General features: G+C 42.6%; 3 protein-coding genes across 5 annotated transcripts; 2 read left to right on the forward strand and 1 right to left on the reverse strand.

Annotated features, from left to right (window-relative positions):
- Positions 1-81: 81 nt before the first annotated feature.
- On the forward strand, positions 82-5,652 carry telo2 (TEL2, telomere maintenance 2, homolog (S. cerevisiae)). 2 transcript variants are annotated; one of them, XM_029134053.3, is made up of 20 exons: positions 84-673; positions 754-1,028; positions 1,127-1,195; positions 1,291-1,438; positions 1,528-1,630; positions 1,707-1,775; positions 1,849-1,990; positions 2,117-2,253; positions 2,366-2,451; positions 2,601-2,699; positions 2,789-2,877; positions 2,966-3,057; positions 3,145-3,261; positions 3,352-3,423; positions 3,501-3,671; positions 3,764-3,855; positions 3,967-4,066; positions 4,247-4,311; positions 4,527-4,642; positions 5,095-5,652. In XM_029134053.3, exons 1-20 carry the CDS (start codon positions 333-335, stop codon positions 5,214-5,216), a joined length of 2,505 nt encoding a protein of 834 aa, XP_028989886.1. In that variant the 5' UTR covers positions 84-332; the 3' UTR covers positions 5,217-5,652. The 2 variants fall into 2 exon arrangements, 1 of the variants encoding a protein (XP_028989886.1); XR_005897033.2 differs by lacking the exons at positions 4,247-4,311; positions 4,527-4,642; positions 5,095-5,652 and having other exon boundaries at positions 82-673; positions 3,754-3,855.
- Positions 5,653-5,962: 310 nt separating this feature from the next.
- ift140 (intraflagellar transport 140 homolog (Chlamydomonas)) lies at positions 5,963-23,894 on the forward strand. 2 transcript variants are annotated; one of them, XM_029134042.3, is made up of 31 exons: positions 5,998-6,120; positions 6,327-6,365; positions 6,605-6,779; positions 6,885-7,106; positions 7,322-7,443; positions 7,564-7,694; positions 7,920-8,095; positions 8,364-8,452; positions 8,540-8,646; positions 8,756-8,895; positions 9,029-9,232; positions 9,320-9,392; positions 9,497-9,588; positions 9,698-9,825; positions 9,948-10,065; positions 10,174-10,295; positions 10,368-10,503; positions 10,674-10,805; positions 11,352-11,545; positions 19,806-19,983; positions 20,239-20,429; positions 20,539-20,634; positions 20,731-20,863; positions 20,978-21,121; positions 21,278-21,406; positions 21,563-21,745; positions 21,826-22,029; positions 22,133-22,345; positions 22,607-22,773; positions 22,873-23,014; positions 23,130-23,894. In XM_029134042.3, the coding sequence occupies exons 3-31, from the start codon at positions 6,633-6,635 to the stop codon at positions 23,307-23,309; spliced, it is 4,293 nt and encodes a 1,430-aa protein (XP_028989875.1). In that variant the 5' UTR covers positions 5,998-6,120; positions 6,327-6,365; positions 6,605-6,632; the 3' UTR covers positions 23,310-23,894. The 2 variants fall into 2 exon arrangements, with proteins under 2 accessions (XP_028989874.1, XP_028989875.1); XM_029134041.3 differs by lacking the exon at positions 6,327-6,365 and having other exon boundaries at positions 5,963-6,120.
- Positions 12,978-18,924, reverse strand: tmem204 (transmembrane protein 204). Its single transcript, XM_029134124.2, has 3 exons — positions 17,834-18,924; positions 17,295-17,450; positions 12,978-14,169 (listed from the first exon to the last, which is right to left on the reverse strand). Exons 1-3 carry the CDS (start codon positions 18,072-18,074, stop codon positions 13,925-13,927), a joined length of 642 nt encoding a protein of 213 aa, XP_028989957.1. The 5' UTR covers positions 18,075-18,924; the 3' UTR covers positions 12,978-13,924.
- Positions 23,895-23,962: the final 68 nt, after the last annotated feature.

Raw genomic sequence — 23,962 nt, forward strand, 5'->3', positions numbered from 1 at the left:
AGCACCCAGGACTGTTAATGAACTTGGGTTCTTGAACGTCACGCCGGACCGAAATTCGCCGGAACCTTTCTTTATGCTTTGTTTCTTTACGAACGTATTTTTATGACGCACACATCAAGCAACTCCTCCGTGAGTGGAAAACGCGACATGACATTTCTCTCAGTAAAGAAACAGTTTAATGCCACTGTGGCTAAAGTGTGTCCGTCGTTGTCATACATTTTAACAACGGCGTATTGAGAGGTGGTTGTTTGAAGCTATCTTTATGACACTACAATAGAGGCGGGGTTAAGCATCCGTTTATTCATTCTATTTCTATTGCAATTATTTTTCAAATGGAGTCGCTCACTCTTAAGGCTGAGGTGCGTCTAACGGTGGCCCAGTGTTATCGCACACTTACTCGTGGCTCGGATGGCGCAGACGTTGTCGCCGCTCTTCGGACGCTCCGCTCTTACTTGGATGACGGCGCACAGAGCGCAACCACTGCGGTTCAGCGGGCAGAGTTCAGGAGGAACCACTACACGCGCACCATTCAGCTGCTGGTCCACAACATCCAGGCCGACTGGCTGCACAGCTTCACGGCTGCCCAGCGCGCAGAACTATGGGACGGCCTGTTCCTCCAGGGACCTCCAGATCAGGCGCTCCTGGTGCTGATGGAGGCGATAGGAAATCTTAGGTGGATACTGCTAAAAGATGGAAACAAAGCGTGTTTAAGATTCTGTCCATTCATTGATTGCAGTTGTCTCCTTTCTGCAGAGCCAGCACAAACTTGGACCACTTGGTCCTCATCACTGAGACATTTCTTCAGAGTGGGCGACTCGGTGACCTGCTGTGGTTGTACTGTCAGGCTGCTCCTTCGGATTCCCCACAGCTCCGAGAGACTCTGCTGGGCAGAATAGTGGCGCTGCCGGACCTCACTGCCAACAAGTTGCACCCCAACAACAAGCCCATTTTCCTTCCGCAGCAGTATTACCCTCTACTGGCATCTGAGATGCTCTCTGCCTTGGACAGGACCTGCCAGGCCCTCAGAGGTGAGGGAATGTCAGCCTTTAGAGACAATGAGAGGTTTGTTCAGGTGCGTTATGTGTCTGGATAAAGAGCTGCCTCTCTGTTTGTTTGCCTTTGACAGAGGGTACAGACTGTTCTTTAACTTTTGTGGCTGAGACTCTTGGAAAAGCATGTATGCAGGGACACAGTGGTGAGTTCACTTACCTTTTGTGCATTAAATTAGTTAAAAATGAGTTCACCAGTTTGAATCCCTTACATCCTCCTCTGGGATTTGTGTACTTGCAGATGTGCTCCTGGCAGCGATGGCTCCTCGGCTTTCTGTCTGCACACGCTCGGACATGGTGTGGCAGAGAGTTTGCTGGAAACTGCTGGAGAACGTTCCGCAGCGATGGATGGAGGCTGTGCTCACTGGGCTGGTACAGGCTGTTAGTGGGTAAGATGGTGACAGTTGCAGCTTCACTGCAGCAGTTTTCACTTTGCCTCTTGTTGGTTTCAAATCTCTTTGTCCTCCTTTCTCATCAGGCCTGATGCTTTGGGGCGCATCATTGGGAATCTAGTGTTAAAAAATAAAAAGGCTCAGTTTGTTATCACCCACAAACTCTTACTACTGCAGTACAAGTATGAGGTACTAAGATCACTTACAGAAGGACTAAGTAACATGAGTATCTCAAAATATAAGCATATGTATTTTTTTTTATCAGACTAAAGTCTTGAGAACTGTTCTGGGATACCTTGCAGCAGACAAAGAGCGAAGGCCAATGCTCATACAGGTGAGTTTATGCTGTGTTCCGCTGCTTAACAATATGTTGTTAAATGTACTGATGATTTCCCGTGTGTCTTCAGGTGTTACGGTCTGTGTCCCAGGCCTGGGCCAACCCCAGTGCTGTCAAACACACTCCTCTAGAGCAGCAGTTTTATGTTAGTAAAGCCTTACTGCTGAGCGTGAGCCTGCTGAAAGACTCTGAGCTACAGGAGCTACGTTCAGGTACACAACAACTAGATTGATCCCCTAACACTAGGTGTAGCAGCAGCTGTAACATGTTCAAATCAAACAGGAATAAGCTGCTGGTTTACTCATCATGCCTCTGTCTGTTGTGTGCCTTTTTTTCAGAGTTGCTTCAGTGCATGTTAGGTGGTATGCAGAGTCACCTGGACAGCAGTGTGGTGCGTATACGGCATATGGGCATGGTGGTGGGAGAGTGCCTGAGTTCTCGCATGGATATCAATGAAACCAAGCTTACATTTGAGGTACAATGTACTTGCCATGACTGTAGATTGCCACTCGACTTTCAAACGTCCTGGATGACTGAAAATGTTATTACAAGACCTGTGTGTTTGTTTGTGCTTCTTTGTGCTATAGTATGATAAAGATGAGGAGACCCAAGAGCTGCTTTCTCTCATGACTCCTGTCACTGGTGATGAGTCAGAGCCTGAGACTGTGCCTGGGTAAGTATTTTACACAGAATACCAATCCCATTTTGGACCACTATGTACTGTATCATGACATGTATGTCTAGAGGCTGTGGGCAACACTAGCATCTTCAACACCCAGTCACAATATATTGTGTATAATGGATAGTGTCCCTCTTCTGTAGAGCTGACTCTGTGTGTGAAGTGACTCCGCCTACAGTATCATCACAAAACAAGTCAGTTGATCAGCCCTTAACAACAAATCCAGACTCTGACCTAGATAGGTAAGCATCAGCACTGAATTTAAAGCAGTTTGTGTGTGAAGTGAAATGACTGTAGTTGATAATTGCCCTAATGTGTACTGTGAATGCAGTGATGATGAGCTCACTCCGTACGACATGTCTGACGATAAAGAGATCTGTCAAGCATCCCCACCCCGCTACCTTCGAGACTGTCTGGAAAGTATGGCTTGAAAAAATTGAAAGCAATGCGCACAGGTCCCAAATTGACAGTTGTTTTAAAGCACCTTCCTGTCTGTCCACCCATCCAGCTTTGATGACCTCGGAGGATGCAGCGCGCGTGGAGCTCAGTTTGAGAGTTGCTGAAAGTTTGGTGAGGACGAACATCTTCGCAGCCAGAGAAGTATGACGTCAACACAACAATTACCTTAATGCTAAAAAGGTAATTGATTGACTCTTCATTATGATCCCCCTTTGTTTTAACTTTTAGATCAGTGTCAAGATGACCAAAGTGCTTCTACACATGGAGGATAAATACAGCATCAATGGCTTCAGACTCCTCCGACAGGCGACCATGGTGGCTCTCGCTGTCACTGACTGTATTCCTGTATGATCGCACTTGAGTTTTAGCTCTTTTTGCCTTCTCTCACCAGTGTGTGTGTCTGTCACCACATAACATGCTATGTTTCCTTAAAAGGTGACACAGTATTTAACCACCGAGTTCTACTCCCTGAACTACAGTCTGTGCCAGCGGCTCGATATCTTGGAGGTGAATAAAAACGAAAGAGCAGCTTCTTAACTTTTGATCATCTCTGCTATGAATAATAATTTTTTTTGGTGGATCAGGTCCTTGCTTCAGCAGCTCAGGAACTCTCTAAGCCAATCGCGAAAAAGAGCGATCCATTGTGTTGCCCTGCGGCCTGCACTGATGTGACTCCATATCCTGGTGACAACCCTGTGCACTGGCGACAAGTAGTAGAAAAGCGAATCCAAAGCAAGACGAAACGCCTCAGTAAGGTACTTGAACTATACACACCTTCATCTCCCATGTCACAATCTGAGTGAAGTCTTGCTCCTGAGCTCCTCAGTCATTTGACAGTTTGTTTCAGGGTGTGACGCAACCTCCAGTTAAGGCCACACCAAACCGTTACGCTCCTGTTGCTGGACACTTCTTTTTCCCACTGCTCAGGAATTATGACAAGTAAGAATGTTTGTTCTGTTATGTATGTTTTATGGTCATTTAAAAGCAACACTCACTCAATAGTACATTTATGTTGCATACAAAAGGTGAAATGTAGAATGTTTCTCTTAGACCTCAGGCGACGTTTGATCTGCTGGGCAGCGACCACCTGGTTCTCGGCAGGTTGATCCACACCTTTGGCCTTTTCATGCATCTGGCAGTCAATGCTCCGGTATAATCAGCTGTTGAGCATTATATTAACTGTTACATTGTAACAAACAACAAAGGAATGATTGTTATTTTCTTTTGATCTTATTATATGAACAGCTTCATTAAACTTTATCACTAATATATTCAACTAATGCCGAACATTATATATTATTATGCTGTAATGACTGTTTGTTGGTTGCAGATAGCTGCACAGATGGGCTGTGCTTTGCTGGACTTTGTGTGGGCAGTGCGCTACCATGCAGACCAGTAAGTATGATGCATATAAATGTTTGTCTGTGTGAAGTCGTTACAGATATTTGGTCGTAAGGAAAAAATATTACTCCTTCTAAACATGTTTGGCTTCTAAACATTAATTTGTGTAACTGTTTAACTTTTTTCTGTGAAAGACAGACCAAAATCTGGACATAATGTTTTATCTGATTTCAGTCTATGATGTAATCTGAAACATGTCTGTGTTGAAGGATGGTGAGACGAAGCGTCCTATTCGCTGTCTGCTCCGTTTTTTTGAGCATGCCCAGTCAAAACCTGCTGGTGGACCTGGATGACCAGCTGTTTGAGACCAGAACTTGGCTGGCAGGTGAAATGAATGGAACCTGGATTTAAAAACATAGATTTTATGAACAGCAACATTGAAAAACAGGGATTTATTGTGGGTCTGTTGCTACAGACACAACTTTATTCCCTGGTAGAATGTACAACTAACTGATTACAGTAGTTTATAGATAGTTTAAGATACTAACAATGGATTAACAAGGAAACATTTTTTGTAAACTTGCACTAAAACTTGCACCTGCAGAATATATTTCTTTCACTGTGCTGTCTCAATTACTTATACAGCACATTTCTGGGAAGCAGATACGTAGCACAGGATATCCTGCACTGCACGTTGTGCGTTGTGATGTGTTGGATATTTTCAGACCTCTGAAGCTAAAATTAATTTTACATTGTAATAACTAAAATGAAATGGAAAGAACACTTTTAAACCATAAATAAACACACCTGAATATGTGGCTTTATCGTTATGTCCAGATGTGGCTGAAGGAGACCCTGATGCAGATTGCCGGAGTCTGGCGGTACAGAGTCTGGTGCTGTTGGATAAGAGCTTGAAGAAACAGCTGCAGGATCCGCCTAGTCTGGGGTCAAGATCATAGTCACTATGAACACTGAACCAAACTATGTGTTTGTGATCTAGGGTGGACTTGACTTTCATGTATACACTGGTCCTCACAGAGGTCAGAGGAAATGATGCTCTGGATATCTGCTGGCAGATGGGCTGGACTGGCAGCCATGGATAACTGAGTACACTGAACGATGTCCTGTAAAGACATGAACACAAACATGAGGGATACCGTATTTTCATATTTGAACCATATGATACAATTATTAATTTCTGGACAAACATTTTAGCCTACAGTAAAATGTCTGGTATGAGGATATCCTTTCAAATCTATTTCCTGTACTGGCAATCTGTTTTTTTGCAAAGGACATCCTGGACTCGGATTGATGCACACTCCACATACCAAATAATAGAACTCAACCTATACTGATTTGTTTTTTGAAAAGATTAATTAAATCACTTAAAACAGTTTTCTCTGGTCGTTATTAGCTGTGGCTATGAACAAATGTTTTGTGGTTTTATTTATCTTATGGATATGAAGTGATTGTGATTGTTCGTCTGTCAGGTATAACTACAGTAAACACATTCTATGAACTGCTTATGCAAAGTAACTATAAAAGCATCTATAAAAAATATTATTAAATTGAGGTAAAATTTAATTACCGTAAGGGTCAACACAGACTTGAACTTGACTTACTTCTGGTATAAGGTTAATGCTGATTTAAAAAAAACACTCGGTGTCATTTTGTTTCGGTTGCATTCGTTGTTTTCCGTAACTCCGCCTCCTGTCCGACCTTCTAGGTTGTCAGGGGCAACTAGGAGAGACGCTTTATGCCCACACTGGAAGCTAGAAGTTGCGGTCGCTGTTCTGAGAATTTTCGTCATTAAACAGTAACGTCACCACTCAACCGAGGAAAACTACAGCGGTATTTAAATAGGTATAGGTATTTAAATAATTTAACGGAATGGTTTACTACGTTCTAGAGTAGCGAGGACCTGCAGACGACGCTAACTTTGGCTAGGTTAGCTAATAGCGGCTAAAGCTAATTCAACGTTAGCTTCAATAATTTGTAAAATAAAGCTACTTGCGATAATGCTAGCAGTCAAAGCTATCATTCTTATTGTCCATTCATCGCTTGATTAGACCCAGCACTGACTGTCCTGCTCCATTGGTGAACCAGAGGTAGGTAGGACAACTGCATTTAAAAGTGTATCAGTGGATGAATCAGTGGATGCTATTTGAGAGTATACTGTGTAGTCAACTAGTTGGTGATATCTGAATTAGCCACGCCGCTACATCAGTTACAGTAAACGACAGCAGAGAGATGTAAACAACGAGTAGGACACGTGAAATAGAAACTACAATCACAAATCAGTCGCCACGTGCAATGTTGTGAATTTAACCCATGTCCCATTTCTTAGTTCCTATCCAGATAGGAGCTCCGGGGACATGGCGGTGTATTTTGACCACCGTATCGAAGCCCCTGAAAGCAGCGATGTGCCCTCTCAGTTATGTTGGCACTCGGCTCTCCCTGTCCTGGCTGTGGCTTCAAGCAGAGCTGGCTCTGGAGGAATTCTAGACCTTTACCTGCAGCAGGTAAAGTCTGTGAATCGCAGATGATGACTCATTTCCCATATCTTATTAAAATTAATAAGATACTGTTATATTACAAGTACAAGACATATTTGTGTCGTCTTACAGGGAGAGTATGTGGAGAACTGCCATCTAGAACGCCCTCACCAGCCCACAGTGCTGCGCTGGCATCCTACAAAGCCCGTGTTGGCATTAGGCTGGGAGAACGGCGAGGTAGTGCTAATGACACACCCCTCTGGAGATCTAACTGTCCTCCCCAGCACGCATACAGCTTCCATCACGCTCCTGGAGTGGAGCAGTTCAGGCAGCCGCTTGGTAACAGGTGATCTGGTACGTATACATACAGGCACTCTAATACATATGGTGAAGGTGTAACTCATTAATGTGCTGGTTGGTCTGATCCCTATCATTGATGAGCATACATTTTTTTAGGGCAGAGTTTGTTTACACAATGCAGTTTGCAGGTTTTGATGATGGCATATGGCATACTGTAGATAGAGTCATTTTATTAACCATTGTTCTTGTTATCCTGCTTTTATTGACAGACTGGAACTCTAGCAGTATGGAAGGTAGATGCAAGAGGGAGACTTCAAGGAAACCATCTGGCAAAGCATGAATACAACAAAACATTAACTTGCTGCATCTTCAAACCTGCCATACCTGGGGAGTAAGTACTTGCTTATCTTTGTAGGTTCTTGGTGATGGAATTATAATTAAAATGTAGTGTAGCTTCGTTGACTTGATTTGAATGCTATATTGCTGATAGTGTGCTCTAACTTTGTTGTAGTGATGTGGCTATGCTGGCTCGGGCATCTGTGAGCGGCGATGAGAGTGCTCTGGACATGTTTAGCTGGAAGGGAGCTCCTCTCAAGATGGGCCCACAGGAGGGGCTTGCGTTCTATGTCAGCACAGCAGATGGTACTTGTTTTGTTGTTTGAGCTTTCTATTTCACCTTTGTCAATGACTATGTTATTAGATTTTGCAGTCTTTTTTAAATTGTAACCTAAAATAGGAAAGATAAGTTCTAACACTTATAATACTACATTTAAAATATTAACATAAAATCGTGCAATGATTATATATAAATTATATAAGTAATACATACCTTACTTTTTTAATTTATAACCTGTGCACCTGAATTAGGAAAGGTCCACAGTGTGGATGAGCAGTGTAAGACAAGCACACTTCTTAGTGTGGAAGGCGCAATCAAGAAGCTCTTCTACCTTGAAAAGAGAGAGACCCTGATTGTGATCACAGAAACCCTGATGCTGTCACAGTACAGTCTGGGGCCTGAGGGAGGAGCCCAGGAATTCATGAAGGTACAGCATACTAAAATCATCAAAGATACAGTTTCTTCTAAGTATTAAAATACTTATAAGTCACAAGGGGAACTGTGAGCCACGTTTTATTCATGAAAAATATCTGAAAGCTCATAAATGTCTCACTGAAACTCAGTATTTTTTTACATTTTAAACTTTTAGAACAAAGAAAATGTTAATGCTATGCTTAATGTTAGAGTTTCCTAAACAGCAGTTTATTATGTGTATTTAAACATTTTATATGTATGTAACCATTTTGTCACGTCAGGTGAAGTTGAGCAGCAGGAGTGGACAAAATGTAGACATTGTGTGGACAGACAGCCTCCTCATCACTGCAGCAGGAGAACAAATTATAAGGTGTGTATGTGTATACATGGTGTTGGGACACACATACACACCCATTTGAACCTGAGCAACGTTCTGTTCCTGTGCTTTCTTACATAGGCTATGGGACCTGCATCAAGATGACAACTATGTTTTGTCACTGGACGAGTCTCTGGGTTTTGAGCGAGGAGAGACGATAAACTGTGTATCATACTGTGCTGGAAAGGGTAAAGGAAAATATTAGATTCATAGTGAAATTTTACAGGTATTTATTTATTTACATTATATGCAGAATTTCTTACTGATGATGTGTCTATGTCATTGTTACCTTCCTAGAAATCCTGGCAGCTGGCACCAGCCATGGGCGCATAGCATTGTGGAGGATGGTGATGCAGCCAGGTAGTAGAGGTGACAGCAAGGCCCAGTGGAAGCTACAGACCCCCACTGAAATAGAGGGACATGTCACTCAGTTGCAGGTAGTGTCTGGACCATCTTTACTAACCTCTGCTAAATCATTATTGGCCACATGCTTGAAATACAGTAGCGATGTTGCTATTAAATAATGCGTTGCATTCTATTGGGAATAGTAACTAAGATCTTTTCTTCCAGTGGGGTTCCAGTCTGAATCTGCTGGCGGCAAACAACTCAAACACTGTGCTGATCCTGTGTGAGCATGTGATGTGTGCACACTTCAGCCAGCAGGTGGCAGCAGTGCAGCTTACACCAACGCAGCTCAGCATCACTCACTTTGCGACAGGAGCACAATCTGTTCTTCAGTCTGACATGCAGATCAAGGGCGTCTGTGCTACCAAGGTACATGCAGAGTTTAGAAGTGCATGATGTGTCATTGGTAGTTCTGAGTATAAGTTTATGTTAAATAGGTGTGTATAATACCAACAGGACACAGTGACAGTATGGAGTGGCAAGCAGGTCACTGTGTATGAGCTTTCAGGCACAGGTTTTAGGATTACAGGTAACCATGCTGAAAACCTACTCAACATATGCAACACTGTCCATGTTAACCTCTTCCTTCTTAACCTTTTTTTGTCTTTTGTTTTACCTCCTCAAAATTCCCAGGCTCGTTTACCTGTGACTCCCACGTAGTAGCTGTACATGGTGAGAACCTGTACACTGTGGAACCTAACAGGGTACAGATCCGTACGCCACAGGTTTGTTTGTCCACCTTTTAATTAGTCACTGAAAAACTGGAGAAACGATTAAAGTTTCATCATGAATTTGGTTTATATATACATTTTTTTCTTCCTGTCTTTGCTTTAGGGCACTGTGAAGCAACTGCTGACTTTCTCCAAGACAGAGGGCAACCCTGTGCTACTCAGTGTGTGTCAGTCTTACCTGGTTGTGGGCACAGACACGGCTCATATCAGAGTCTTCGACCTGTCCCGAAGGTATAGTGTCACTGGGGATGTTCCTTCAATTAAAAAGGCAAACATAGAAGCCAAACAGGCTCCGGTTAGGCTAAGAGTCTGTTCGCTCGCTTGTAAAACAGTGTTATTGTATGTCTTTATAGAGATGCCAAAGCTCACTGCAGTGCTAAAAGCATGACTGAAGAGATTGCCAATTTAGGAGCCTTGAGGTCGGTCAAGTGCAACGCCAATGGCAGCCATGTCAGCATCCTAATCTCTCAGGTGAATGAAGAGCATACAGCTGTCACACTCTACATTTTAAAAAACTTGTTCAAGAATTTTATGGGTTTTGTTTACAGTTTATTTTGTATCAATATTTTTTCCTTTCAGGTTAATGGAAGACCTGATCATAAAGTATACTTTTATGATGTGGAGATGGATACTGTGACACACTTTGACTTCTTTACTGGCAGACCATCCAGTGGCATCCTACAGCCAGAAGAAAGTGAAAGGTGATATATTTTTACTTTAAATATGTTCCCCTCTCTTTCAGTATTGATGTTCCCAATCCTTTTGTGTTGCAGACCACAGTTTCAGGGGACAGAGCTCGATGGCCGATGCCCTGTTTCTCACTTCTGGGATGAGAGTGAACCTCGCCTTTTTGTTTGTGAGACGGTACCAATCAGCTCTGAGTCAACATCCATTAGTCACTTGGATACGGTAAGGACTGCTGTTGAGTCCTGTACAGCTATATAAGCACAGAAACTTTAACATATACTATGTATAACCAAGAGACACACAGTCTCTTATATATGCTGTCAGAGACTTGTTGCCTGTTAAATGAACATAATAAACCTAATGTAAATTAATGTTTACTTGCTTCTGTTTAGGTGAACGTGTCAGTGGTGACACTTTTCTGCACACAGGAGCACGGGCTTCTCCTACAGGACTGTTATGCCAAACCTGCAGGCCTGCAAGCTCTTCTTGCTCTTGATGTGCCTTTCTATTATTTCAGTTGTAAGGTGAGGATAGAAAACGAAGTTCCATCTAAATATTTTTTGCTCAGTGAGAGGGTTCTCAAGTAGCATATGTGGATTGTCCCCTCATTTGTGGACCTAAATTTCTTCTTCTGCAACATATTATACCCATTCATATGTCAAACTCTGTGTGTTTGGTCTAAAACACCCCAGATATTATTTCGGAGGGGTGGTGTCTTTCAACCTGAAGTAAGTTTACAGTGTAGTCCATTCAGAAAGCTTCAGTGTCCTGACTCCCGCCCACAGTATCACTAACTGTGATTGTGTTTGCCTTGCGCTGCATTAAAACAGAAAACTCAAAACCAGCAGCACAAGCGCATCCTTGAAGTATCTCAAGCTCACTAGTGTGTGTCTGGTTCCTAATTCACCTTTCTGTAATGCTGTTAATGCTTGGATTGCTCCGGCTCCTACCCCTTCCCTGTTGCATATGTTTTCACGAGGAACTTGCATTTAACATTAGTAAATTATTATTATATCTGTCTCTGAATCATTTTGTTGCCTGCGTGGATAACATATTCTGATCCTCCCCAGCCCGGGGAGAGAGAAGAGCCTTCCAGAGGGGCACCTGCCCAGCCCCCCCATATGGTGTCCAGGCGAGCTCTCAGGGACTTTGTGGGCTTGGAGAACTGTGAGACGAGCACTCGCGATGCTATGCTCAACTTCAGCTTCTACTTGACTATCGGCGATATGGATGAAGCCTTCAAGTCCATCAAGCTCATTAAGAGGTATGGCACCAATATGTCTATAGCATCTTAACACCATGTAACACAAATGCCACACACATGTCATTAATAAATAATGTATACTCAACATTTGTCAGTGAATGAATGCATATATTAGATTTAATTTAAATGTAGGTTTTCTGATCAAATTAGATGGATCAACTTCCAAACTTTTATTTGTTTAATAAGCACAATAGATTATAAATAGAAATAGATTTTAAATGCGGGACATAATTGAGGAATTTTTGGTGTTTCTCTGCTTAGGAAAGGAACTGTTAAGTGTGTATATATTAGTGTCTGTTAGCGTGCGGGTGTTTTTCAGAGGGGGCTTTTGTAAACACACACACAAAGGCACACATATGAGGTCTCCTTGCCACTGCTCCAAACGGAATGCCCTTTCCTTTCTTGCAGACATTAAATCAGGTCACTGGAAGGATGTGAGCTTCCATTCCTGTTTGTGTGTTCGTGCGTTTGTTGCATGGAAAAACGCAAGTGTGATTTCAGCAAAGGTCTGATGTTATCTATAGCAGAATACGTGATTCAGGGCACTTGGTCTAATTTTTGACAGCATATTGCTTGTACACGTACAAACATTACGCAAATGGGAAAAGAATAATAACAAATGGGAAAAGCATGTCCTACTGGCCGGATATTCCAGAGAGTTTAATAGGCTTGATGACAGCTTTACTAAGTTACTCATTCATGGTTATTTTTACTGCTTCTTAGTTTTTTAAAGATTGGTATTGTATTCAATTCCCACATATCTCCAGCTTCAGGAACTTATACTTCCTGCAGCATTAACCTGTGTCTTCTGGGACATGTCTCTATAGAACAGATGTGTCATTTGAAAAAAGGATTCTTATACTGTACATACTATAGGTTACAGACAGCCTAGTGATTATTACATCGAGTCTAATTTTAAGGTTTCTGTGTATTAGTAAAGTTAGGTTTAAGGTTGGCTAAAAGAAGTAGGGAAGAAGAAGAAGTACAAAGTAACCTATTCTAACAGGTATTTTCAGTATGAAAGTGCCTCTGAGTTTGGAAGCAGCATGTCAAATACAGATTGGAATGTCATTATTCCGTCCAGAATGTGCCCCTTCCTGTCATTCATGCTGTCCTTGACTCTAGGTGTCATGCTGCAGGGTTAACTGCCTTTTCTTGTGCTCTGCATTCTGCTCAGCACACTGCATTCAAAGGTACACCTCCCCATTTGCAACAGTAACTAGAGGAAGTGTTGGGAGGTGAAGCAGAGAGAGATGGATCAAAACTGGCCGTGGACCATCAGAACGTCACTTTTTTAAAGTTTGTGAGATCTGTGATGAAATATTAGTAAAAACTCTACTCACATACCAAAATATGTCTAACCTTCAAATCGTTGTGAGGTTCTGTATTGTGCATTCTGATCAGCAGCAGCAGCATCAACATCAAGCACAGATTTCATTACCAATAGATTTATTGAATTTACATCATATATTATTATTGTATGTGCCCTTCTATGTGTGGGAAATCCACAGACACCACTCTCCACCACACAGTTCTTGGGAAAGGATATGTTCACAATACTACTACTACTAATGATAGCACTGCTTTTTACAAAACTATATTATATTAATTTATACAATACGTATACACAGGTTTGTACCACAAGCGAGCAGAGTTTCATATGGAAAGCGCCATGAAATACTAATATAAATACTGAAGTGTATGTTATAAAAATGCAGTTCATCATTCAAATCAAGTCTCATACATTATGAGCAGGTCACTTGTCTTTTTTTATTTTCCTTTTCTCAGATTAAAATTATATATGTGGCAGAGGCTCATAAAATAATATTCATTTGGAGAAGATTATGTTGAATTTGAATTTCCAACATACCAATAAAATGGACTGTATTTATAGATTATATTTGTAGGAAGCTCTAAATGGATCAAAACAAATGAGGTATTCTGTTATCATATTTTAAATATTTATAATTTCGAATTAAAAATAATAGAGGAGCAATGTTAATTTGCACATATAAAGACTAGGTCAAGTTCCAGCTTGATCGTTGCATGAGGAGGATGTTTCAAAGATTCCCAGTCCAAATTCTATATTTATCTACTAGTTAGCTCAGCCCACCATAAAAAAATAGAGCATTAGACCTATTTTATAGAAGCTTCTATGACTTCTATGACTTTTATGTTCTAAGCTTTAAAATACTGATCACTTCCTTGTTTATAGTAGGAGAAATTGTGAAATACAATTGCAGGCATATATTAGACCAGCCATTGTAGAGCAACAAGAGTGTCCTTCTTGCCTAGCAACGTCATAAGCACCTGGTGTGAATATTCAACAGCACAGTATTATCGATGTACTGCGTTACTTGGCCTGTGAGGTTCCATGGCTCAGCAAGGTGACTCGACGTAGTCGTTATTTGTTCGTGAGTGTAAAGGTGATGATAGCGAGCTGCTGATGATAATAACTCGAGGCGCGAGACGGTCGTCACGACGGTGTAAAATGTTCCAGATAAGCAAGGTCGCAGCAACCGTGGCCAGCAGGCAAGCAGTGATGTCCAAGTAGCAGGAGTAGGCCAGCTGCGTGTTGGGTCCAATCCTGTAAAAGGTCACAAGTCCGATCAACAGCACAAAACCTGGGAAGCACAGAGGGAAAAGGCACCATCAGTGAAAACTGAATTGAGTGTGTGGTGACACTAATATAAAATATAAAAAAATATTTTTCCCACATACTTCTATCATACATCAATCTTTGTAGCTTTGTATTAAGTTCAGCAGTGGTTCTTTGAATAGTAAAATTTGTTTCCTCCTACAGTATGTGAAACCCCAGAGGTTTCTAGAACAAAGTTCTCACCTAGAGCTAGATTACAGTACGGTTCACCTCTGAATAGCCTCTGATATGTCTCAGTCCCCAATTCTGTGCTATTTCTTGACATTTAGTTTTTTTGTAGTGGAAGGTTATTCAGTTTCCACATAACCAACAGCTTTTAGTATCAGAGGTGAGTAGGATCTAAGTATCCCTGCATCGGCCTCACATGTTCCACATTCAGTGTGCTGATATTATTATAATAATAGTCAATAGTAAAACAATAATACACATCTAAAATCTTGGCCAATGCAAAGTAAAATAAATACAGGCACCAAAAATAATCACTGGAAATAGGATTGTTGGTGCTTTAGACATGAATCAGTCCATTTCCTTAAGCAGTCATCGGCACCAAGGGTGGGAATCCATTTCTATTTCTTTGTCTGCTTCTAGAGAAAGATGGCTGTCATTGTTGTACGTGAGGATGTGGGTAATTGTGTCTGTGTATCACTGCCGGTCTGCAGCCGTGTGTATGGATAAGAATGCCACTGTTTGCTCAGCCTGTTCATGTTTAATCTGACTGGCTCCTTATTCATGAAAATGCAGCCCCCTGTCCAGGTTCCAGCCTGGGTGGGCTGTGTGAACCACTGTTTTTGGCACAGACCTATCTCTCAAACTTCCTTCCTCTTCTTCTTTCCATCCTTCCTTCCTTCTCTGCTCCCCACACCCTAAAATCTGAGGTCAATATATTTGCTGGTCATCTGACATGAGCCGTCACGGAGAAGATTCTTATCTGAAGCACAGGTCTTGGGAATAACGTAGGTGGTTTGTTTTTATTCTGGCTAAATGGGCAAAATGTTGATTAGAATGACTAGTCTGTTGCTCAAGCCTTAATTCCCAGTTTTTTTTCTAAGGATCGCTTCAGCCACAGACTTCTGGGAAAACATCTGTGTGAGCCAGATTTGACAGATCAGCTGAACCCACATTGTCAGTCCCTAAAAGAAATACGGAGGCACCGAGCAACATGACCTACAGCTACTGTGTGACATTTGACATCTTAGCTCTACCGTATCTCCATTCAGAAAATACGGTACAGAGTTGTCTGTGTAGGCTAAGATATGCTGCGATATCAATGAATGGCGCTGCACATTGTTTTTTTCCACACTCTGCTTGCAATAGCTGGGTATTTTGGCACAACTGAAAATGAAAACATTCCTGAGAAAGAGAGTGATGAGAGAAAATACCTCCATTCATTCAGAGCTGAAGCCCATTCACTGACTCAGTGTGGGAGGTCCAACGCAGGAATGCAGAGTGGGTTATTGACTAGTGGAACTACAACAAATATGTCTAGTCTGTTCACTTGAATCTGAATAATGAGGTCAGCTTCATATGTTTGTGCAGTATTAACTAAAATATTTGGCTTTAATTAATTCCTTTTGAAGGAAGTCAGGCTGTAACAGCCTTAGGTCATACTTTGATATAGTGGTTTAATCTAATTAAAAACAAAACTAAAACTAGGGACTGCTGGTTCATATTGTGCATTTAAAGTAATTGCCAACGCCCTTGAGTTTTCTCCCTCCCAGACCCAATATCTCTCAGATGACTTTCCTCTTCACCACCACATTCTTGCTATTTGAACCTGTGGCAATTCCTGAACCTTCAACCAAATATAACAAAATGTTTGCACATCTAAGATAATAATACAGTTTACATTAGGAATTAAATAAATATTTTAAGAATAAAAAGGCTCATTGTTTCTCTTGAGTAATTCAAACTGCACAGGATGCCAAATATAAGTCATATCCGTTTTACTGTTTTGGTAATACTTTTCTGAGCAGGTCTATTTCTGGCTGAGAACATCCCATTTGCATTCATCTTACTCAGTAGCTTGTTGACCATTAATGGAATCGAGCTCACAGAGTAGATTCTTAACCATCAGTTTTCCATGGACTAAAACTTCCAGGCATCGCTGTTACTTTGATATTGTTACCGCCGTCAGCGTCTGGTAGCATATTATGTTAGATTGTTATTGGCTGGGTTAAATACTGTATAAATGTCTGTACCCTATTTTAGAGCTACTGATTTGTGGAATGGGAAACGTGCTTGTTTTGCCTTTGTAATTAATAACCACTTAGTGTTTGCGGTTACTGAGGTATGACTTGTGGTCTACACAGTAACTTTGGGAGGGTCCTACTCCTTTCATCACTGCGCGCCAGAGATGCTAACGATAAAGAGATTCTTATGTGCTGCTGCTCTTGGACATAAAAGCCAGTCCCGTTTATCTAGACAGCCTCAGTTCCCACCCTGCTGTTGTGTGTACCACAGGACGTGCTCTCCACCAAAACACAGTATAAACACACAATCACTACACGCACACACACACACTTGCCATACACAAAGCTGCATGCGCAGAGCCCCTCCTGCCAGTGCTCAAACAAACATAGTTACAGTCGAAACTGTCTCTCCCGTCCATTCCCCCTCCCCGCTTTTTCCTTCTTCAGCTCGCGGCTTCGCATAACAGGTAGTCACAGACATTTCCTCGTCCTGAGCAGGGATATCCTGGCGCCCAAAAGTCGCTCCCTGAGTCTCTGTAGCTATGGCCTATGGATTCTGGATTTGGACTAAATTTAGCCCTACAGCAGATTCCCCTCACGCTGCCATGGTACCACGTACCACAGCGAACTTGGCACAGACCAGGATAGGCTACTCTAAAAGTGGCACAGTGGGATGGGTCTGTGGGTGCTGGGTGTAGAGGAGGAGAGTTGTTACCATGACAACGCCAAATCCTGTCCCTCATCCCCCCTTGGATGTTTTTTTATATATCTGGTTTTCCCCTGTTCGGTTTAGTTTTTTATGACAGAATGATATAATGTGTTTACAATTTAACCGCAAGCATCGTCATCAGAAGGGACAAGAGAGATTACACAAGGCGCCGGCGCCGACTTTGATACTCACTGGCTAATTGAAAGAGTGCGGCGATGGCCTCCTCCCACCACTGGGATTCCTGGGTGATGAAAGGCAGCTCCAGCAGGCCAAGGAGGAAGATCAGCTGACCGGCAGTCAGGGCCACGGTTGCCATCAGGTTGCATGCTCGCATCATGTCAAACTGCACTTGAAGGACCAGAAGAGAGGCTGTGTTATGGCTCGTGTCCTGTGATCTAGGGACAAAATGCCGCTGGCATGATGGGTGTTTTACCGCGGCCGTGTCTGACATAACGACGCAGACCTGCCCCTTGTGCCCAGTAAAGCTGCTGAGTGGACTTTAAGCACTTCCCAGATTTGTTCTTCAATGGAAGTTTCTCAATGGAGCTCACTCACTGTTAGTGAAGCGTAAACACCCATCCACAACCCTTTTGCCACTAGCTCATTCTGACAGTTTAAACATTTGGCAAGCTGCTTACCAACAAACATTAGGAATGCACAAAGATAATGCAGAAAAATTAAATGCATTAAATGCATGTGGTGCGAATTCACTTAAAAATGTAAAAACTTACATTTGACGGTGCTGCGGGATTCTTGGTGCCCTGCGTAATCAGAGCCCCATCCAATGGATTCACACTGCTTCTGTGCACCTACTTCACCAGGCGGGCACATCCTCCACAGCCCCACACTCCGCCTGCGTCCGTTCTCCAGACTTTGCAGGACCCAGCTGGGCGTGAAGGCAGCGACATTGTTGACGACCAGGGACAGCAGGGCCACTGCCACCGCCGCAGCCACCAGCCTCTGCACGGCCATGCGGCGCCCCCCGCCCGCCACCTCTCCCCTTCCCGACCCCCGTTCGCTGTCGCTGTCGCTGTCGCTGTCCTGCGTGCTCCCACGCCGCTCGTCTGGGGCAGCGGCACTGCTAGTGCCCCGGACCCCCTGGCTCCTCTCCACCTCCGTCGGCTGTGGACTTTGCGGAGTCCCGGCTCACTCGGGGTGGATTTGGCAGGTGCTTTTTGAAACCTAGCTAAAGAACATCTCCATTCATCCTCATTCAGGAGTTGGCTGTTGCTGCAGGAGTCCTCAGCCCTCCTCCTCAGACAGCACTGCAGGCACGTGGGGATTAATCCAGCTGGCACCTAGGTCCATTCCACTGGCTCCGTCTGACTGCAGCTCAACTACTGGAATCTTGCTCCTTGCTCACTTTTGTCCCGTTTCACTTTACCTTCTTTGCCCTGTGCTTTCCGAGTCTGACTTCTGCATGTGGAGCTGGATTCTCTGAGCAGGCAGTCCAATATCTCTCTCCTGTTGAGTTGCTTTACCTCGTCTTCATAAAAGGACAGATGCAAATACAGCAGACATTCTCCAGACAGCATTGATCGATGGTGCGTAGGTGGCTTGGCTAAAGCATACCAAGGCTGTCTCTAAACTAGGCTAGCCCTCCCTGCCTGACTAAAACAAGACGACCTCCAGCCCACCTCCCTCTGCTTTTGTGTCCCTCTCTCCCTCACTCACTGTTTCGCTGCAATCCTTAAGGTCAGAGTTGAAATTTGAGGAGTTGCTGCTTGTCATAGTCCCAGACATCAGTGTGCGGCTGTATCAAGCATTAACCAGGCAGCTCCCTCCCTCATGATGATTTTAGGTGTGTGTGTCTGTGCTTATGTGAGAAAGCGTCCCAAAGACCCCCTTTTGGACGTCACTGTTGTGTATTCCTTTGTCTGGAGCCCAGGGGGCGTTTGCTAATGTCCTCTCTCTCATGTACAACAAACATATTGGCTGCTACAGTCCGCCAGCAACAGGATGTGTTTCCTGAGAGGAAACGAGGATGGGAAGCGAGTCCAAATGTAGACCTGTTCCTTCTCTTGTCTTTCCTTTTCTGGCTCTCTAGATCTTGCCGCGGTGTGAGCTGGAGACTCAACTTTTTGGGCTATTTTACAGCATTTCACTCCTTCTTTTGACTCTTTTGTGACCATATAGAGCGGAGTCTTGGCTGACTGTTGCGACTCTTTCTATTTCTCTCGCTCTGTGTTTGTTCTTCCTCTTATAGCAGGGCCCCTAAAGATTTCGGGTATTTCCTGTTGCCTAACTTTAATAAACACCCCACATCTGTATCAGCTAAAGAAACGAGAAGGGAGGAGACACAAATAGAGACCAGATGGCTATGGAATCTTAAATTTGGAAATGAGGCAAAGAAAAAAAAAAGGCACCGAGGGGTCGGTTTTACGTCAGCAAGACAAAGAGAAAAAAAAGGAAAGACAGGGATTTAAAAACATGCCTCGCTCAGAGTAAAGGTCAGGATCACATTCTTGTATGGTTATGCTTCATAGTGTTGACAAATGTTGAGCAAACAAAGGACATTTCTACAGTTATTATGGCCAAAATATAAATACTAATCTATTGTATTGCCTTAACTCAATATGCTAATTTATTATTATTTGACATTTACATACTGTACATGAACTTCACTACTGTATTATTATATACTGTAAAAAAATAAAATACCAGCACAGGTGGCCACACGTCACTCTCCTTTTTTGTCTTTAGTAAAGCCGTTTGGGAAAACATGGCACGGATGTGTGTGAAGACCCGTCGGCTGGATGTGGCACGTGTGTGCCTTGGGAATATGGGAAACGCCAGGGCAGCAAAAGCACTGAAGGAGGCGGAGGCTGAGCCTGAGCCAGAGGCCCAAGTGGCGATGCTGGCCATTCAGCTCGGTATGCTGGTAAGGTTTATTAGAGCCAACATGGTGGATTAAACACACACACACACGCACACATACAACACGTTTTTAGGAGTTTTTCTTTGTTTAAAGTTGGAATTAGTTAGTATTTTAGTTCATAGCATCCATTTAGAAGATCGTTTTCCTTCTAAGAGCGTGTCCTCTTTTTAGATTTAAGCACTTCACCTCACAATGACCACGGGATTTTCCAAACTAAAAGCATTCACTTTTCCATGATCCTTTCCTGCCTTTTAACAGGAAGACGCAGAGAAGTTGTACAAGAGCTGTCAGCGCTATGACCTGCTGAACAGTTTCTACCAGGCTTCTGGCCAGTGGCAGCAGGCTCTGGAGACAGCTGAACTCCACGATCGCATCCACCTGCGCACCACCTACTACAGCTATGCCAAATACCTGGAGTCCATGGGGGACAAGAACATGGCCATCTTATAGTGAGACTTTATATTATTAATACATATGTTTGTAATCATAGTGGCTTATCGTATTTGTCTTTTTCTTCAGTGCAATGGAAACAGTGTGGTATCAGTTTTTCTTTTTCAGTTATGAGCAGTCGGACACACACAGAGCAGAAGTACCCAGATTGCTCCAGGATGACACAACATCTCTAAAGATATATGTTGATAAAATGAAAGACAAGTAAGTCTTTAGTTCCCTTTATGTTTATGTTACTTATGGAAGAGCTGCTAATGTCTCTTTTTAGGCATCAAAATGCATGTTATCTAATCAATCTAGGAACATCTATAAATGGTGGGCCCAGTACCTGGAGAGCCAGTCAGACATGGATTCAGCACTGAAATTCTATGAACGTGCTCAGGATTATCTGTCCCTAGTTCGAGTCTACTGTTACATGGGGAACATTCAAAAGGTACACATGAGCAATATTACATGTATATTAATGTAATAATGATAAGTATATAGAGTTTGCTCTTGTTTTGATCTTATTCATCACAAATGTTTAATAAATGTACTCATATGCCAGGCATCAGAGATCGCCAATGACACAGGAGACAGAGCATCATCATATCACCTGGCCAGACACTACGAGGGTCACGACGATATCAGACAAGCTGTACACTTCTACACACGAGCCCAGGCCTACAACAATGCCATACGACTGTGTAAGGTAAGGTCACTGAGCCAGTAGCCAGAAGCAGGTAAAAGTAATAAAAACAAGTTATATTTTTTTTTTCAGTGTTTTATTAATCAATTGAATAAAATGCTTAGGTTTAGTTTATTTATTGTTACTGCGGAGTGACTTAGATCAATTCTGTGTTTGCAGGAGAATGGTCTAGATGACCAGCTGATGAACCTGGCTCTGCTCAGTAACCCAGAGGACATGATGGAGGCCGCCTGTTACTATGAAGAGAAAGGCACGCATATGGACCGAGCTGTGGCACTTTACCACAAGGTCTGATCTGATCAAGTGCAGTTATGTTTAGATCATTCCACAAGGGGGCAGCCTCGCAGCATACGACTATTAAAATCAGCTCTTCCCTTATTCAGGCATAGCAGGAACACGTTCAGCCGTTCAACAATGTGTTTATTTTATTATCCTTCCATTTAGGCTGGTTACTTCTCCAAAGCTTTAGAGTTGGCCTTCGCCACTCAACAGTTATCTGCACTTCAGCTGATTGCAGAGGATCTAAACGAAAACTCTGACCCAGCTCTTCTGGCTCGCTGCTCTGACTTCTTCATCACACATGCCCAGTATGAAAAGGCTGTAGAGATGCTGGTGGCAGCTAAAAAGGTAACTACTAGTGGAAATAGCTGTTTATACTGAACATGATTTATGCAAGTTGTTACCTTCATGCATGCATGTGTGCCCAGTATCATCAAGCCTTGGAGCTGTGCGTGACTCAGAACCTGACTATCACAGAGGAACTAGCAGACAGAATGAGTGTAACTGAGTCCAAAGATTTGTCTGAAGAGGTCTGCAAGGAGCTGCTGGAGAGGATAGCTGACTGCTGTATGCGTCAGGGCAATTACCACCTGGCCACCAAGAAATACACTCAGGCGGGCAACAAGCCCAAGGTAAAAATATGGTTTGGAAGAAGAAAAATGTGCATTCCCTGCATATGAAAAAGGTCATGTTTAAAAATGTGATTTTAATAATGCTGGTGTGAATTTTTAACAGGCAATGAGGGCGCTCCTCAAGTCGGGCGACACAGACAAAATCATATTCTTTGCAACTGTTTGCCGTCAGAGGGAGCTTTATATCATGGCTGCCAACTACCTCCAGTCTTTGGACTGGCGGGACAATGCAGAGATCCTGAAGACGATCATTGGTTTCTACACTAAAGGCCGAGCACCGGACCTGCTGGCTGGCTTCTATGAAGCCTGTGCTCAGGTAAGCACGCCAAACACAAAACTCAGTTGTGGTGATGGAACCTGTCTTTTCATTAACTGACCAGAAAGATGTTTTAGGACAAAAGTCTCAAATTGGTATTGAACATTGTTATTAGACTGTTTTGTTATAAACTGTTCAAATATTATGTATTTCCCATTGCCTTTTACTAATAAAGAGGAAAATGCTGTTTGTTGACTTTCTTTTACTTTGTAGATGACTGTGTGAGGAAACAAATTTAACAATACATATTTTTTCACTAAGGTGGAGATTGATGATTACCAAAACTATGAAAAAGCTCTGGATGCTTTAACTGAGGCTGCCAAATGCCTTTCAAAAGCAAAAGATTCTTCTAGTGGACAACAGGAAGTGAGGCTGGCTAACCTGCAGCATAAGATCACCCTGATCAAGAAGTTTGTAAATGCACGCAGGTTTGTTCATATCTGGTCTTTTCACGATCCTTTTTTTGGTCCAGACTTGGTTTACCTGTATTCTACATGAGGTTTTGAGCCTTTCTCATTTGTCTGCAGATTGTATGTGGAGGATGCTGTTGAGGCGGTGCGGTTATGTGAAACCCTCCTGGAGGAGCCTGATCTGGACCCTGCTGTCAGGGTTGGGGACGCATATAGTTTCCTGGTGGAGCACTATTGTCAGCAAGGCAACTACCAATTGGTAAATATCTTTTTCTTACACGTTTCTGTACTTTAATTGTTAAAATCAAAGGGCAGTGTGATGCTACGTCCTAGTGAGCCTCTGAAGACTGAGCCCCCTGTCGTTCTCTGTCTAGGCCTACCACAAACTGGAGGAGCTGCAGAAGCTTTTGCCAACGCAGAACGTTCGCTACTACATTAACCAGACCAGCCTGGAGATTCTGCAAAAAGAAATGGGTCTGCAGATGGATCATGGGGACCCTCAACACACTGTGAAAGAGGATGATGAGGTGGAGGAAGACTTAAATATATCTTAACTGAGTCTCAACATATGGATTTTTAGTTTTTCGAACAGAAAAAAGACCGTAAGTGACTGTGCAGCTGGTTTTGTCCAGAACAACAAAACCAAATTTAAAATATGATTTAAAAAAATGGTATTCAAAATAAAGGCTCAAGGAACAAAATCAAAACTAGAGGATCAAGCTCTAGAACTCTAGTTTGTCCTTTCTGTCTAGAGCTAGAATTATATATAATTGAATTTTTCAGATAAATGAGCCTTGTTTCGTTGCATAATGCAGCTTTTTTGTTAAAACCAATAAATCATAGACTTAAAAACCGATGCCTTCCACTGGATTGGTACGTTACATCTGGATCTGAATGTGCAATTTGGCAGTTTGGTACAATTTATATTTTGCAACTATTGTATTATTTGTAAAGCTCACTGTCCAAATGTATCTGTCGAAAGTATTATGCAGCCATTTTTTAGACACTTTCCATATATCCATACAATATTGTGAATAAATGTTTTGCATCATCATGGTGCATTGTTGCATTTGCATTGTACAGTTTCTATAATAAAGTGTTTTGCATTTAAATTTCACTTTATTCCTTTTGAGCCTTAATGTTTTAATATGATTTCTAAAGGCCTGAAATAAAGTAAATGTATATCAAAGCTACTGAAGAACATGGC

Source organism: Betta splendens, chromosome 19 (genome assembly GCF_900634795.4).
Source record: "Betta splendens chromosome 19, fBetSpl5.4, whole genome shotgun sequence".
Lineage (NCBI taxonomy): Eukaryota > Metazoa > Chordata > Actinopteri > Anabantiformes > Osphronemidae > Betta > Betta splendens.

Coding starts and splice junctions, on each gene's coding strand:
- telo2 (XM_029134053.3), top strand. CDS start 333: ATGGAGTCGCTCACTCTTAAGGCTGAGGTGCGTCTAACGGTGGCCCAG. Junction 1,991..2,116: donor GCTACAGGAGCTACGTTCAG/GTACACAACAAC, acceptor CCTTTTTTTCAG/AGTTGCTTCAGTGCATGTTA. Junction 4,067..4,246: donor ATCTGGCAGTCAATGCTCCG/GTATAATCAGCT, acceptor TGTTGGTTGCAG/ATAGCTGCACAGATGGGCTG.
- ift140 (XM_029134041.3), top strand. CDS start 6,633: ATGGCGGTGTATTTTGACCACCGTATCGAAGCCCCTGAAAGCAGCGAT. Junction 9,826..9,947: donor GTCTTCGACCTGTCCCGAAG/GTATAGTGTCAC, acceptor ATGTCTTTATAG/AGATGCCAAAGCTCACTGCA. Junction 10,066..10,173: donor TCAGCATCCTAATCTCTCAG/GTGAATGAAGAG, acceptor TTTTCCTTTCAG/GTTAATGGAAGACCTGATCA.
- tmem204 (XM_029134124.2), bottom strand. CDS start 18,074: ATGGCCGTGCAGAGGCTGGTGGCTGCGGCGGTGGCAGTGGCCCTGCTG. Junction 17,451..17,833: donor ATCCCGCAGCACCGTCAAAT/GTAAGTTTTTAC, acceptor TGGTCCTTCAAG/TGCAGTTTGACATGATGCGA. Junction 14,170..17,294: donor CGCACTCTTTCAATTAGCCA/GTGAGTATCAAA, acceptor TGTGCTTCCCAG/GTTTTGTGCTGTTGATCGGA.